Here is a 16,525-nt window from a genome sequence, read left to right on the forward strand (position 1 = left end):
TAGAGTGAATGGAGGGCAGGAAAAACAAAGCATCTCAGCTCGCAGCCCGACAGATGGATGACGAACGATGCGGATGGGTATGTGGATGGGTTGGTGGCTGCTGGATGCAAGATGTGTTGGCTGGGGCACGACGATGACGGTGATGACTGTGGCAGAAGTTTATAAGCTTGACCCGCATACCACCGCGTGGGTCCCAGGCCAGAGCGGCATCCACTCAGACAATTGCACAATTAGATAAAGCATCTTATGGATGCACTTTGATGAATGTTAATTGAACTCCACACTGAACTGTTCGAGCATTGTTCAGCTGTCGTCGTCCGCCGGTTGAGGAAATTCTTGCCAGTTTTTCTCCAGATCCTTCACGGATGCCAGAAACTGTGCCAGAAACTAGCTTGGCAGATGATGACACCTGCCCACTCAAAAAGACACACCAGGGGTTAATGGTTCCTAGATGAGGCCAGCTCTTACGTTCCGACAGCACATTAGAAAGCGTTTTATACTCAATCAGGTGTATCTTTGTTTTGCAGCTGATGAAATTGGACACCTCAAGAGACCCCGCCCGATGTCCGTGGGTGGTGGCGCATCGCTTTTGAACAGAGTTCGGAGACATGTTGAGCCATTGACCAGAGGCCAAGAAACCCGCGTAGGAGTGAGCTGCCATGTGAGCAGAGCTCAGTCGACACAGAAAACATTCAACGCAAACCAAACTACAGAAAAGGGCAGACGAGAGTGGTCCAGGGACAGGTTGCAGTAACAATAAGCTCCAAATGGAGGCCACTGATCAGGATGTCATGCTGGATGGCAGCGAAGACCTCATGTCCACATCGGCCTCGTCCATCAATGGCGGCGGGGACTCAAATGGCTGCGGCAAAAAACTGGTGAGTATTTAAAAACTAGTTAAGACTTAGTTTTGATAAGAAAACATTGTAGATGTAAGTTAAGTTCCTCATTTTTTGGAGGACAAAAGCTGTCTCGATTAGGGTTCCCCTGTAGGACTCCCCTAGTTCTCCTAGTATTCCCTTCTAGTTGATAGCTACAGCCTTTCATATTCAAGAAAATATTTGCGGGCAATGGACCATTTGACTTTTGCCATGCTCCACTGAGACCTTATGTGAGTGGGAGTGGGTGGGTTCAAGCAACTGAAATACTTCAGAAAACCACTAGTACCAGAGGAAGCAAAAAGTTATAAAAATGAAAACATTAAATACTTAATGGGTTCTCTTAAGCAGAATAAAACAAAGAAATCAACTGAACTAAAATGTCGTTAATTATAAGATATTGAAATATGTTAAACTTTTCAATATCGCCATTTGTGACTGCCTAAGTAAGAAACCATATTTAAATTTCTTGGAAACTTTTTAAAAAATGGTGTGAGTTGATGCCTTTTTCATTTTTTATTTACAAAATAATAATAATGCAGGCCTAAAAATATGTGTTTATTAATATACTTTTTGAAAATTTCATAAAGAGTCTTAAATACTTTTCTGTCAATATGGGATTTTAGTTTCTTATTGCATAAAAAAGTTCTTTGATAGCTTTCAATAAACTGTTCAAGACAGTTTAGCTTTTGTGGAATCTTTGAGGTATTTTGGATGCCAGAATTATGCAGCAAAGGCTCTCAGTTCTTTCTTACAGCTGAGCAATAAAAACACTACTGCGACCAAAAAACGCATTTAACATATTTACTTTATTGGTTGCATTTATTGAACTCTTCATAAAGTAATCTGACTCGGAGGTCACACCAACTTTCGAAACGGTGTAAATCAATCAAAAAAGCCAATCTCTTGAGGACTCAAGGCTCCCCTTGACCCGAGGTATGAGCTAATCAGAATTTCCATATAAGCCGCTGAACACTTCATGCAATTAAAGAGCCCGAAGGCTGCCAGCTTAATAAGCGGAATACTTAATGGAATTTAAGAGCAGAAAATACAGGCACATAAACAAACTGCCCACACGCTCTCATGGAAGCGGTATCAATGACTCCACGCCCTGGACATCGGTCCGCTGACATTTGCATTTGACTCTCCCCGCCCCTTTGTCCCTTTGCAACTTCATTCAATTGAAAGCAATTCACGCTAATTAGAAATTTTATTGCATTTACTTCATTTATTGCTAATTGCAGACCGTAACCTCGCCCGATCCCACGTCGTACGTGACCAAGCAGCGAGTGACGCGACCCACGCCTCCTGCTCCTTCTAAGAATCCGATGCAGTTCGTCCAGATCAAGCCCTGCAACCTATACCAGACCGCGCAGGAGCAGCTGAAGAAGGCCGAGGAGGTCAAGAAGCTGAAGGAGGTGAAGAAGGAGGAGCCCGAGGAGTGGCAGAACGTAAGTCCATATTAAACATCACATCGATGTAAAAACTCAGAAAACTGCTACTGGATAAAGATGACGTGACAAATTTCTAAATCGCCTTCGCTTCGGCTAAACTAATTCTAGTCAAATCTTTCAATATAACATTGCTCTTAAGATAATAAAGCTCAAAGACAAGATTTCTTTTTAAATAAGGTACAGATATAGGTCGTTGTAACTTCTGATCAGACCAATCCTTCAAATGTTTTTCTCTCTTTTTCAATGATCAATTTTCGTAATATTTCTAATTTCTAATTTTTTGAGAATGGTATATGATAGGGTATCTAAGCATCGGCTTCCCAAGCTCGCTTTTCCCTTCTTTTTGTTAACTGGCCGTTGGAAACTTATCGCCGCGGATAAACTAAAGCGAAACCACTTGGGCATGGCACATGGCACACGGCTCGTTATGGCCGCTCCAGTTTCCAATGCACGTCGCCCGTTAGCGGACAAAAAGATATTGCGTTGCATAATCACTATTACATTTTGTTGATAGTTTTTGTGGCCGCCTGCTTTTGGCCCGCTTCTATTTTCTTTGCACAATGCTGTGTGTGTTACATGCAAATTCGCTGGCCGCGTAACCCCTGCGAAGAGCTGCCTTTGAAGTGACTGTACCCACCTAATTACCCAATCAGCCATTTCGATGCACTCGCTGCATTTGAAGTGCCCTCAAACGGTTGACCAATGTTCCATGATCAGTTCATCGAAACTTTAAAGGTTCCCAGGCATAACTTTTGCTTTACGACTGTGTGCCAAAAACGAAAAGGGAAAAATCCATTAAGATGCGAACGGCGTTTTGGAACTGGGCGATCGAGTTCGATGGGAAAGGAAGTCCGCAGCCGCTTTTATAGTCTCTATCTTTGGCTTTCTTTTTGTACAAACTAGTGCGAAAGCTTCTAAATAAGAATGGCAGATCAATAATGCCATCGCAGCCACCCGGAAGCTGATTAACTGTGAGTCAAACGAGGAAACAACAGAACTCCGATCAGATTAATAAGCCAAGTTGATAGGTAGTCTTTATCAGCATCATATTCGCGAGATATAGGAATGAAAATATCAGTTAACTTAGTAAGGGAGCACAATCTTTCGTTCCAATCTGAGCATTGGCACATCTCTCTGATTCATACAAAATGGGATCAGAAATTCTTTTCATAAGTTGACGCTCGACATGAAACTCGGCGAAGTTCACGCGCTGCGGAAACATTTCACCTTTGTCACGTAGTTCCGCAGCCGCGTCAAAACTTTTTAATTGCCATCAAAAGAAACTTTTGCTCGTCCACTTCTACTTCCACGCGAATAATACAATGGCGATTTACACTTACACGTCTGCCCATTTCGTTTTCTATACTAACTTTCGCTGCCTTTCTGCCCCAAAACAAAACACGGCCAACAATGCGATCCGGGGACGAACAACAAACAACGAACAACAATCCCCAAACGACAAATAATAAATACTATGTGGCAAACTCTCAAACAGAACCTTGACAATTGGAAGTCATCAAGGCGAAAACGTGTCGAACACATCATCGATCGTGCGGTGGAGACGAAGAAGCTCGAGCTGGAGGAGCATGATCGCATGCGGCGGAAATCGAAGACATTCACCGAAATGATGGAGGAGAGGCAAGTACAAGTCCCAGATTCGGTTGGGTGTCAAAAGTGCTCAAAAGTGAATCCCAAAGTTGCATTCTTTCAAATGCTGCTGCAAAAGTATGTTCCAAATTAAATCGATCTTCAGAGTTCCTTCAATAGTAGAAAAGTGTAAACTTATAGATTGACTAATTATTCGTTTAATCAATATGACCAAGATGTCAATCAAAAAGTTAACTTCAAAATTATGTTTTCATATTTGAATATTTAACGTTATTGTGCACTATGAAAGCCACTTTGAAACCAACCTCTTCAGCTTCGTGAATGTGAATTTATACTTATATCGGTTTAATATCCTTACAGGGCTGAAAGAGGCGGACCTCGGGGGCGCGCCAAACTGGCTTCCCTGGCCGTTTACAACGAGGATGAGACGAACGATCTGAGTGACCTGGGGATCGGGACGAGCAGTGCCAGCGGAAAGAGCAGTCTGTCCGAGGACTACGACAATAATAGTGTTATGGTGAGTGCTAAGGCGAAATCCCCTAAAGGTCGGGGTCAATGTAACACATCTTGGCAGTAGCAATGACATAATTAGCACCATTTCTAGTACCAGGCCGTTTCTTAAAGTTTCTCCTTTTTAAATTATTTTTTTTGCCATCATTAAGAGTCATTTATGGTGTCTGCTTGCCTCCGCATTTATAAACAATTACCGCAAATTAACAATTAAATATAATTTAAACATTTTGCCGCTAAGCTGAGGCTCCGGCTCTCGATTGGCCATTGAAGCGTCGTTGGAAAGTGTTGCCAGCAAAGCTATGCGACACGGGCTAATAAACACAAATAGTTTATTAATCAAAAGCGCGCACAAGCAACACAATAAAATCATAATCATAAATAATAAACAATAAACAATGATCCACAGCAATCGACGATGCACAGCCGCCAGAAGCGGAGATTCCCATTGAGATTGAAATCGAGCTGCGGATTGAGCAATTAGGCGCGCTTGTCGCCAGTCCATAAAATGCTCAACCGTTCAGCCGCAAAGTGAGGAAAATATATGTTAGTTCATGGCATCTGAGACCTATTAGAATTGGGTGGAAAATATTGGAAAAGCGAAATGTAATTAAGGCAGAATGGCAGTTAATGACTGAACGAATTTAAAAGTTTGATTAGAATAAAATGAAATGTAAAACCGAAAGGCGCTCAGATTTTTCAAAAAACAAGAAGAAACGCTATGGTCGAGAGCCGCGACTGTAAGATACCAGTTAGTGTTTTACACAATTTAAAAATATTTATTTCGCTAGTGAAAATGGGCAAAGTGCCACCTTTTGTCAAAAAACTGATGGTGTCGTCACTGTCCATGTGAGGCCTTATAGCCCAAATTTGAAAAGTCATTGGTAAATAGATAAAAATTGACAAAAATATGTTATACAAGGTCAAACGAAGACATACACTATATACTATATACGGTTTGTGGGCGATATAGTGGGCGTGGCAGGATGATGAAATAAACTTGAGCTGCGTATGAACCTCAAGAATCTGATCAGATTTCAACTCTGTATCTCGTATAGTGTCATAGGGACAGACGGGCATGGCTTAATCGACTTCGCTATTGATCCTGATCAAGATACTTTATATATACTTTATAGGGTCGGAAACGCTTCCTTCTACCTGTTACATACTTTTCAACGAATCCAATATACCCTTTTACTCTACGAGTAACTGGTATAATTAGAACAGCATAAGAGAGGAAAATACAGTTCAATATAATTCTAGCTTAAGCCACTCTATCGTTTGAAGTACTAATCTAAATCCATCTTTCGATTCATTAACAGAGTGACCACGCTGGCGAGCTGGACAAGGCGATTGGAGCAGCTAGCTCTGGTACATCTGGAGGAGCCTCCCTAAATGTCGACGAGCAGCAGAATCATATCAACCGCAACGGCAGTAATGGAAGCCACGGAAACGGAATGGCCATCGGCCAGGCGGGCATATCTAATACCTCTAAGGCAGCAGGAAGAGAATACATTTCATCGCCAGGATACGACACCTCGTCCAGCACAGCACCAGCTAGTTCGCCAGATCCGTGTGAATACACCTACGAGGGAGCCATCCAGGACTACAAGCAGAGGGTCCAACGGGCCAGCAGCAATGGCAATGGAAACGCCAATGGCAAGGTGGTTGGAGAGCCAATTTCTTATCCCACCAGGCGTGGATCCAAGATCGAGGATCGCCTGAGCGGCTTTGAGGTGACCTCGCCCAGCGATACGCAAGAGGGTGTGGATAAACAGAAGGTGGACGTGCCCAAGGTGGATATCTCCAAGCGCAAGGAGATCTTCGAGCAGGCCAAGGTGGAAGTGTCCAATGGAGCTGCCCCCGCTGCACCAAAACTGGTGCTCCGTGATCGCCTAACCAATGGCAATGCAGCTCCCGTGGCACCCAAATCGGATGTGAGGCGTCTGTCCGGCGACATCTCCAGCATTCGAGACCGCATGCAGAGCCTGGAGCAGCAACGCAAGGCCTTCAATTCCAGCAAGAGTGTGGATGTGCCAGTGCCTCCGCTCAAGCAGCGTTTGAACAGCTTGCAGCAGTCCGTTACCAAAGAGGAGCAGAAGAAGCCACCATTGGTGGCTCTTATCGATGCCAGGCAACTGGAGATCATGCGAGGCGAAGAGGAACGAATGCGCCAGCAACAGCAGCTCCAGCAGCAACAGAAGGAGAAGCATAGCCCACAAAAAACGACCACTGTGCTCACATCTCCGCCAGCCCTGATTATAGAGGAACCCCCGGTGGGAGCCACCAACGATGACAGCGGCATTCAGGAGGACACCACCGACGAACTGCAGCAACAGCAGCAACAACTCAACGCAGCCATCGCCGCCTTGGCCCTCGAGGAGCGCCAGTTGGAGGAAGCGGCCAACGCGGTCAATCAAATCGAGGCGGAATTCGATGAGCTGACCGATCTGAATCCCTCGCCATTACCACCATCGCCGGCTCATCCATCGGCTCAACCAACCATCCAACCATCGGCAGCCGCTCCAGCTCCAGCACAAGCGGCCAACCACGCGGCTGCTCCTCCATTGCGGGACATGGAATTTAGTGTAAGTTCTACTAACAATTTTATCGAATCCGCTAAGATAACTCCTTGTGAAGTTGATGTAGTAGCTGCTTCAGCGGTGTCGGTGTCCAAATCTGGCCCCACTCCCGATCCCACATCCACTCCCAATCCGGTTCCCTCGTCCCCGAACTGTAACTTGCGTAGAAAGCCCTCTAACGAAATGGTCCATCATCGCAATTTGCTAAAAATGTTCAAGGAGACCTTTCAAAACGACGACGATCTGAGAGAAGTCGGTGAGCCGGTCACCTCGCCGGGTCAGTTCTCCCAGATATTTGATTTTACCCATCAACCGAGTAACCCACCAACACCGATACCCCCGATACCAGCACCCTCGAGTCCGATTCCCACCCAAATACCACGTCCTCTGGGCAAGCCTCCCATGTCGCCCAAGGCTGTCAGATTGGCCTCAAGTCCCAGGGCTCAGATTAATCCTGTAAGTTCGCCCACAAGCTCCGGGGCTTCGCCTCCGCAATTTAGCATTAATGGACGAGTGGAGATATTCAACTCCAGGCAACTGGACAAGCCGCCAACGCCACCGGCTCCTCCAAAGAGAACAGTGAGAGTTGAGCAGCCAGTTAAGGGAGCTTTGCCCCCACCAGAAGTGGTGATGTGTGCTCCTCCAGTAACCATCGTTCATCCCGATGAGCTGCCTAAACCAAACACTGTAAAGGCCTTGTCCAATTGCTTCACCCAGAGCGATTCCCCTCCAGTCACCTCACCCATCTTGTCACCCAAAGCTTTACCCAGGAGTCGCATTCCCCAGATCACACCACCATCTTCTCCGAAGCCGATGAAACGAGCTCAGATAGATGAGCTTGATCGTAGCTCCGGGGACTATGCCCCAGTGGTGGGCCAAACTAAGGCGATTGTGCATACGCCCCCTAGCAAAGTGAACCCCCAGACCAACAGAACCCTTGATCCTCTTGCACCCAATGACTCACTGTACCTGCATACATCCTCGCCTTGCGAGATGCCCTCTTTGAAAGCCTGTTCCCCCAATGAATCTAGTTTGTTCAAACTGGCTTCTTCACGTCCCACCTCGCCTTCGGTGGAGGTTGCTCTGTGTCAGCAATTCCTAGACAGAGAAGCGCCCAGAGATATCCAGCTGGCCGAGGAAGATCGTAGGATACTAGAGCAGTTTGCTGTAGAGGAAGTGCCCTGTGATAAGATCGATGTGAACAAATCGCCAGTTCCCTGTACTGGTTTCCAGGATGTGACCGAGGATGTGGTACAGAAGTGTGATGGCAAGAAGGAAACCCTTGCAGTGAGAGAGATGGAAGACGTTCCCAGCCAGGAAGACATAGCCCTGTGCGCGGGACTTCTTGATTGCCTAGCTCCAGCTCAGGAGCCTGCCTGCGACAGCATCGATGTGAACAAGGCACCAGTGCCGGCCACTGGCTTCCAGGATATCACCGAGGAGGAGGTGAGGCGGTGTGATAGATCGAGTAAGAATTCTGTGATCACAAACCGACCAAGCTCACCCATTGGGACTGCCAGAGCAGCTCATTCGAAGGCTTTGATGGACACTTGCGAGCAGATTATTGCTGAGGAGCGGCTAGCCAGCAGTCAGATGATGAAGACTTCGCTACCGGAGTCTGTGGAAACCAAACCCTCAACTCCTCTATTAGGCCGCAGGTCCAAGATTCCCATACCCAAGCCTTGCTGCATTTCAGCCTCTGGAACGGATTCGATAAGTAGAGCGGGCTATGCCCCGACTGCGACTCCATCTCCCTCGAATGTAGACCAGCCGTTGATAGCTCGCACTCACCTGGTGGAGACGGAAATCAAGGTCAAGGCGATTTCCCCACCAAGCTCACCCAAAACCCAGGACCGAACCACGCCACCTATACCTCCTGTTAAGGAGAAGAAAACCAAAAACATATTCGATTTCCTACGCAGGAACTTCGGGCACCAGGAGGAGCCACAGCACCATCCCACGATCAATGAGACACTCGAGAAGAAGGTGGTGCTAACTAGCACCAAGAGTGGCGTTGATGTGGTCAATGCGGATGAGTTCGTTCGGGTAGACAACTCCAAATTCTATGTGGCCAGTGAGGAGGAGGATGAGCCCGCACCGCCACCTCTGCCCAAGAGCCCAGCTCCTGTCAACATTGAGATTCGGAAAAAGATCACTACGGATGAGATATTAGAGGAGAACACCACGGAGCAGGCACTGACCCAGGAGATCAGCGATTTGCTGGACGATGAGATCATGAAACTGGAGGCAGTGGGGGCCTCAACACTGAAGAAATAATGTCGGAGTAGAAACCACCTTCGGATCTTCAAGATCGGAGAACTTAGACTTCCCCATACTTGGGAGTAATACGTGATCTCTCCGCCGCTTTGCGAGATTAAAAGAAGCTCTCGAGTGAACTATGACCTGAAATGGCTCTATCATATCGACATACTCGTGAGTCGAAATGAAATATTCGGAAAACTGAAATCGAACTTGAACATTTTACAATCAAATACAACGAATGATTATTTGAATCGAATTTATTTTTACACAGCTATTTATTTATCTTAACTCTGGTTTTTGTTTTTCCTCCGAATTCTACTCATTTTTATTTATCTTTTGTTATGGGCTCAAGCTACGTAAGCTACAGTTTTCTTTACCTAATAATACACTATACTAAACCCAAAAATTATGTATGAAAACAAAATTTGATTTTATATAAAGAATTGTCAAACATATGTTTTACGGATATATAACTATACGTATATTTTTCACAAACATACACACAAAAACAAGAATCGAAAGTTCTTACGCGCTAATACACAAAAAAAGAATAATTAAAAACCTCAAAAGCATACCAAATAATATACAAGAGGACCAATATTATAAATACAAATGAGATATACTTGTTGTGCTATTTTATGAATAAACCAAAACTAAAATCAAAATCAATCTCAAGAAACTGAAATACTCAAAATGGATGTAAAAACTCATTATTCTACACGCCGCTTGTAAACTACTGCTCATCCATGTCGATATAAACTGAACTGCTTGCACTGCTTGACTAGCTAGTGTAGACGCGTTGTAGAAGGGGATTCCAAATCATACACCAATGTATATTACACAGCTTACACAGACTTTTTGACGACTTTTTGACGACTTTTTATCTTTGAACAAGCAGGTAGTGGCTAAATGTTAGATAAAGTTAATATAAAATATAAATTAATATTATGTGATAAAGTTCCCACTCTAGATACAAGTATCTGGAAAGTAGATAAACCGCCAACAGTGGATGTGGACAGAACCATGGATCCTGATTCCCCCTATGTCTATAAAATCCCGACTATCCCCCCGGATTCCCAAACCCCATGCCAGAGGTTAAGGCTACTTATTTAAGGCTTAATTATACATGCTATCCGACTCATTCACTGTCATAATCCGTGTGCATATCTCTCTTACATGCCTTGCGCTCGTTTGTTGGCTAAATAATGTAAAATATGTCTTATCTATTAATGCAGTTACATAGTTTACATGCTTACTGCCAGCAAAAGTTGTTGCAAGTATACAATTTCCGAGGTAAGCGGTTCTCTCTATCTCATATCCCCCTGTTTGTACCTTTTGTGTTCCTGTTCCTGTTTGATCTGTTTATGTTCTGTTCTGTTTATTCATTTCGTGTCATTTGTTTGTGTTTTTGTTCGGCTGTTCTTAGTCGCATTGCATGTCGCGTTTACCCACTTAGCACCTATTTAAAATGCCAAAAGTCACCCATCCGCCTAGTGGGGTTTCAGCTCGGATTCAGCACGGCTCTGCATACTTTAGGGGGCCGCGCAGTGTATCCAACCCCCCATGGCCAGACCATGGAGTGCTGTCTCCGCAGTTTTGCCGCCCCATTTGTATATTGCCTCCGTCTCTTTATCTAAACAAATCGTTTGGGTCGATTCGATTCTGCAGCGCCCACGTTTAGTGTACTTTAAGCCCTCGAAGGTATTGGTTCGGTCGGGCCATAATAACATATACTATATATACTCGGACAAATATACATACGAGTATATGTCCGCAACGGGCTATCTTTACAGCGACCCGTAATAATATAATCGCGCGAATAATTCGCATTGGACGGTATCTAGAGTACGTCCCGCAGATACCAAGTAAATCGATTGCAGCGCTCCAGTTCGTTAGATTGTCTCGATCGTAAAGCAGGGGTAAGAGGCTAGTATTCATACCATTACCCGTATTTGCTCAAGTGCTTCCCCTTGCACATATAATCGGTTCTGGGAATCTCGTGAGAATTTATAAGAATCGGAAAGAGGTGATAAGGCTCAAAGCATGTATATATACTTATTGAAGGGTAGCCCCCTTGAATTAGCACAGGCAAATCAGTTCTTTTTCGGATATTTATACTTCAGGGGTTTCTTGTGACAGAACTAAAGTTTCAGTAAAATAGTAATCTATATCAAAGGTAATGAAAATAGGTGAGCTTAGTGTCTCAACATTAGTATACCATTTAAAAATTATGGTTCTTGAGATTATCAAGGGATTAGCTTAACTTATCAAAGCTCAAAACTACCTTCCAACGGTTTGGGTTTACAGTTTTCGTGCAATTCTAGGAAAACCACCTCTGTTCTTGGTATTGTGTTTGTGTTCTCGTTTTCCCGTCAGTTATTGTTTGATTGATTTCCGCTGTATTATTTAATTTATTTTCGTTTTTTTTTGTTTATGTTTTTGATTAATTTGCAAGCTAGCCTTTGTTTAAACTAACTGAAATTCATGCGATCCATGCGCATTCTTCTCTCTTTCTCTCTATCATGCACGCTTCTGACGCTTTCTCGCTCGCTCGCCATGCCACGCCCACCTCATCCCGCCCCACAGATCAACGAAGCTCTTGAATTGGCGCTGCAAGCTATCGATCGCGAAGCGACAACCAAGCCAATGGACAAGGCACAACATCCACAGAAGCAGGAGGAGAGGGAGCAGCCGAAGGAGGAGGAGCAGCAGGAGGAGTTGGGGGATCAGCCAGAGGAGGAGGAGCCATCTCGGGCGAAGGAGCAGCAGGAGGAGGAGTCCAACGAGCAGGGGGAAGCACGCCCCGAGGGCGGGGAAATGCCAAATAAAACCGATGAGCAGAAGCAGGGGGAACGAGAGCCCATCTATGAGAATGTCAGCTCGACTATATCTATGCATGAAGTAGATAATGAACAGATAGCAACGATGACGATAACCACACAGACCCAAGCGACGCGGAGGAGTCACAGGAGAAGCATTCCAAATAAGCAAACTAGCAACAATAACGAGAATAATCAAAGCCCTAATCAAATCAACAGCAGCAGCAATCAAAGGGAACACAGCACAGCGGCAACATCAGCAGCATCAGCAGCAACCATCGTGCCACCAACCACACCGGCGGATCCAGAGCCCTACTACCAAGTGCCGAAGGCCACGGAGCCCTACTACGACGCCCCGAAGCATTTAAGACCAGTGCCAGTCTACGAGAACATCGAGATCTTCTACTCGGGCCTGGAGATCAGTCAGGGATCAGTAGGAGCTCCGATGGGTCTGATGGAGCCACCGAAAGAGAAGCCACCACCACCGCCCACCGAAAGTCCGCCGCCGATTCCGGTGGGTCAGGACCATGACGACGAGCTCGATGGCTTGGGCAGCAGTCTGGGACACAACACCGATACCTGGTCATCGGACAACACCTACGAGACCATATCGAATGGCACTCGCCGGCACCTTCAGGGACAAATGGAACCCGCCCAGCCATCGCCACCCATCAAGCGGATGAACTCGACCAAGCGGATCAAGAAGGAGTTGCGCAACAAACGCTCCAGTTTCCTAGGCATCGAAACCGACGGGGATCTCGACGACATGGAGACCTACCTGGAACTCACTGTTGCACCCCCGCCGGATATGGCGCAACTCTTGCAGGAGGAGAGGCGACTGGAGAAGCAGCTGTACATTAAGGCGGGACTCTGCGACAGTTCCGACACAGGTTAGTCGATATATAGACCATAGGCCATAAGAATAACGATGAGGGTGAAAGAAAACCGATAGGAGAAGCCAATAGGGCATGAAAACGCAAGACAACAGCAATGAGCAAATCGCAAGTTGGACTGGGCCAGAGGGTATAAGGTGGCCTCCACCTGCCCCGTGAGGTTAAGTATAAATAATCCGTTTAGTGTGCGTGGCCCAGGCTGGCTGAGATGCTTCCCCTTTCGGGTGTTGAACTGGCAATAACTAATACGTTTCAAAATATATTCGTTAGATGTATAGTTACGTTTAAATTCTATATTCTATGTATCTACTCATGTCAGATAAGATTTGGGATCTATTCTATTAATTTCTGAGGTTCTTAAGGTTTACCTTGTCTTTTGATTGTTATTGTTTTGATTGTCTTTTGATTATTAAAGCTTATAGCTGACATGTAGACTTTAAGAATAAGAGGATATCCGGAAATAGGGTTCCATTACTCTTAGAAAAAAATAGTTTAAAAAGTTAATTCAATATGTTAAATCGACCTATTACTTCTTATAACATCTCTAGGTGAGAGCCGCGACTCTGGAGTTTCTGAGAACCATTCTCGCCAGAGTAGTGAGCACTACACGAACTCCTCGGAGGAGAACGACACGCAGTCGGAAGCGACGCCCCCACCACTGCCACCACCCCCATCGACCACCCAGCTGGGTGAAGTTATCTACCAAAACGAAAGCCTTCTAGCTGCCCAGACGCCTCTTCTCCAGACGGTCAAGGGGAACTCGGCCGAGTCCTGGACCGAGTCAGCGACGGCGGCAGCTGCCGCAACCCAATCGCTGAGTGAAGCCACTGCGACGGCTAATGCCAAGATGCAGTCCATTGAGGATAAGATCCGGGAGCAGGGCGAGGTGTTGCGGGTGGAGCGGGAGCTACTGCACTTTTCGGTAAGTACAAGAGATTGGTAAAGGAATGAATATTAAACAATAATCTAAAAACAAACAAAAATCGTTTAACTCTTACGGAAAATTTGACCGAGATCAAAAAAAAAAATAAAGTTTTCCTTTTCTTTTCTTCCACAGCAGGAGGAACTGAAGCGACAGCGTGAGAACCTTCTGCTCCGTGAGAATCTGGCGCGACGCGAGTTGCAGCACGGAGCGAAAATGCTGATGTCAAACAATCGGCGATCGCTGCAGGATCTGCACCACGGCATGGGCATCGGCAACGGAATGCTGAGTGCCTTCCAACCGCCACAGCACCACCAGGCGCCGATGCCTCCACCACACCCACAGCAGATCTACGCCAATGTGCCGCAGCAGCAGCAACAAGCAGCGTTGTATGCTTACCATCAAATGGACACGGACTACAGGAAGTCCATGTCGGACATAAACGAGTTCTCCAACCGCCTTATGTTGCCGCCAACACCACCCACGAAGCCACTAAGGGCTATGCAAATAGCCGCCAATGGCCATGGCCTGGAGCCAGATTACGCAGTTAGCACGAGGCAGCGGCAGCCGACGGTTTCGTACGGCGGATCTCTGGTGAAGATCGCTGGGGCACCAATGGCCCCGCGGATCTCCGGTCCAGGATATCCTGTTCAAGCGTCGGCAGCGGCTGCCTACCATCACCAGTCGGCCCAAAACCTGAGCAATATGTCCAGGAACACGTTGCTCGCCTTAAGTGCCACACCAAAACCCAAATACACCGACGGCTGGGTGCAGGTGCAGCAGCGGAAAAGCTACGACAGTCACCAGACCAACGATCCGGCTTGGCTGTCCGCTCAACAGCAGAAGCGCAAATCCATGCCGGACTACGGCGGAGCCCTCTACAACAACAACCACTGGTTGCTCCAGGAGGCCGAGCAGCGACGCATCGAGCAACTCAATCGACGGTCGATGCCAGCCAACAATCCGAAGGGCAAACCACTGCCCGACTCCATTATCCAGACACTGACGGAGCGGGTCCAGAGCAAAGGCATCGGCGAACGAAAGCGGTGAGTGGTCTTGTTTAAATTTGGAAAATACTTAAGTTAAAAAGTAATACCTTTAATAATGAAATTAATATTTTACCCTACAGCTTCGATGGCAACGGCAACTCTAATGGCTACCAGCAGCAACCGCAGCAGCCATTGCAGAAGACCAACATCAACGGCAGCAGCAGCCAGGAGAAGGTGCTCAGCGTCAGTGGCAAGAAGAAGTGCTCCCATTGCGGCGACGAATTAGGTAAACTTTGCTACTACGTTGGTTGTGAGTGTTGTTATTCTTCTACTCCCCGTGCCCCACCTCACCGATCATTGTTGGTAACATCTTCTAGGCTTGTTGTCACAGCGAGCATCACAAGAATAACACACACTCGGACTCACTAGTCTCACGGTTGAGTTCTGTCGATCATCAAGAGCTTTTCCTGTTTCCTTCCTGCAAACTATGAAATCTTTACCCATATCTTTCCATGTTTCACTTACATGTCTGACACAGATCTGGGCTGCACGCACGACAATTGTCGGCAAGTGCACAAAGCACTCAAATACATTGTTTGGGTGTAATTTTAAAAGACTTGATTAACATAGCTAATGCATACACAACTAAGCGAAATTGTAACATTTAAGGTGGGATTTTAATATGGGTTGATCTTTATTTAATAAGTTAAGGAGAAATCTTTGGAGCGGAATCTATTATCTGAGCTCCACAGATTTCTAGACAAGTTTCTTTTACTAATGCTAGTCTTTGCACTTTTATAACAGGTCGCGGCGCCGCCATGATCATCGAATCGCTGCTGCTTTTCTACCACATCAACTGCTTCAAGTGCTGCGTCTGCCATGTCCAGCTGGGAGATGGCCTCAATGGAACCGATGTCCGGGTGCGGAACCACAAGCTGCATTGCCAGAACTGCTACTCCAGCGACGACGGCATCAAGTTCAGCTGCGTCTAACTGAGTCTTGGAACTTGCCAAGGAAACGGAAGTCAATTCGATGATGGATTTCGGGGTTGTTGTTGTTCTCGTTGCTATTGCAACATTGATTGTTGTTGTTGTACTAGTAATACATAGATACTAACTACTGACGTAATTCGTATGTTCACATATGCATATACACTCCCTATATCCATGTTGAGAACAAAGTCAAATGCAAAACGTTTCAGATTAATGTTAATCGCTTCTATATAGGTATAACATTTTTTGATGTCTGCATTGCTTTTTGACTCAGATTTTAACTTTTATATACGATATTCTACATGTTTGAAAATCCGACGTTATACGTATAATAATATGTTTGAAAAGCTCTCTACGGTTTTACTCCAAGTCAAAGAAGAAATTTGAAATGCGATTAAAATGTATGTTGAAGATTGATTATTAGAGAAAAATATGAAACAAAAAGGAAAATAGTTCTACGAAAGTTGTTAAAATTTTGAAATTGTATATTGCCTACATATATATGTAAACCTACAGACATATGAAAATTGTACATTAATTTGCAGCCAATACTGGAGTTTTCTCTTTTCGCGTCCGATTATTCGGATACTTCTATATCTAACGATTCTATCCTCTA

At 45.6% G+C, this 16,525-nt stretch overlaps 1 protein-coding gene across 9 annotated transcripts in view; it reads left to right on the top strand.

Moving 5' to 3' along the window:
- The window catches only part of LOC108114967 (uncharacterized protein CG43427), a 53,445-nt gene extending 37,400 nt beyond the window's left edge, over positions 1 to 16,045 (top strand). For 3 of the 9 annotated variants that reach the window (XM_017226175.2, XM_017226174.2, XM_017226177.2), the window contains 10 exons: positions 528 to 878; positions 2,123 to 2,329; positions 3,828 to 3,970; positions 4,301 to 4,457; positions 5,773 to 7,038; positions 11,881 to 13,003; positions 13,555 to 13,928; positions 14,064 to 14,974; positions 15,058 to 15,203; positions 15,722 to 16,045. In XM_017226175.2, the coding sequence (XP_017081664.2) occupies positions 768 to 878; positions 2,123 to 2,329; positions 3,828 to 3,970; positions 4,301 to 4,457; positions 5,773 to 7,038; positions 11,881 to 13,003; positions 13,555 to 13,928; positions 14,064 to 14,974; positions 15,058 to 15,203; positions 15,722 to 15,909 (4,626 nt within the window). In that variant the 5' untranslated portion in view covers positions 528 to 767 and the 3' untranslated portion in view covers positions 15,910 to 16,045. Of the gene's footprint in view, positions 1 to 508; positions 879 to 2,122; positions 2,330 to 3,827; positions 3,971 to 4,300; positions 4,458 to 5,772; positions 7,039 to 10,529; positions 10,588 to 10,660; positions 11,214 to 11,880; positions 13,004 to 13,554; positions 13,929 to 14,063; positions 14,975 to 15,057; positions 15,228 to 15,455; positions 15,587 to 15,721 lie in introns of those variants that run through there. The other 6 variants (XR_001772771.2, XR_001772772.2, XM_017226176.2 and 3 more) reach the window with 6 other exon arrangements.
- Positions 16,046 to 16,525: the final 480 nt, after the last annotated feature.

The sequence above is a fragment of the Drosophila eugracilis genome, unplaced genomic scaffold, assembly GCF_018153835.1.
Source record: "Drosophila eugracilis isolate 14026-0451.02 unplaced genomic scaffold, ASM1815383v1 contig_1897, whole genome shotgun sequence".
Classification (NCBI taxonomy): domain Eukaryota; kingdom Metazoa; phylum Arthropoda; class Insecta; order Diptera; family Drosophilidae; genus Drosophila; species Drosophila eugracilis.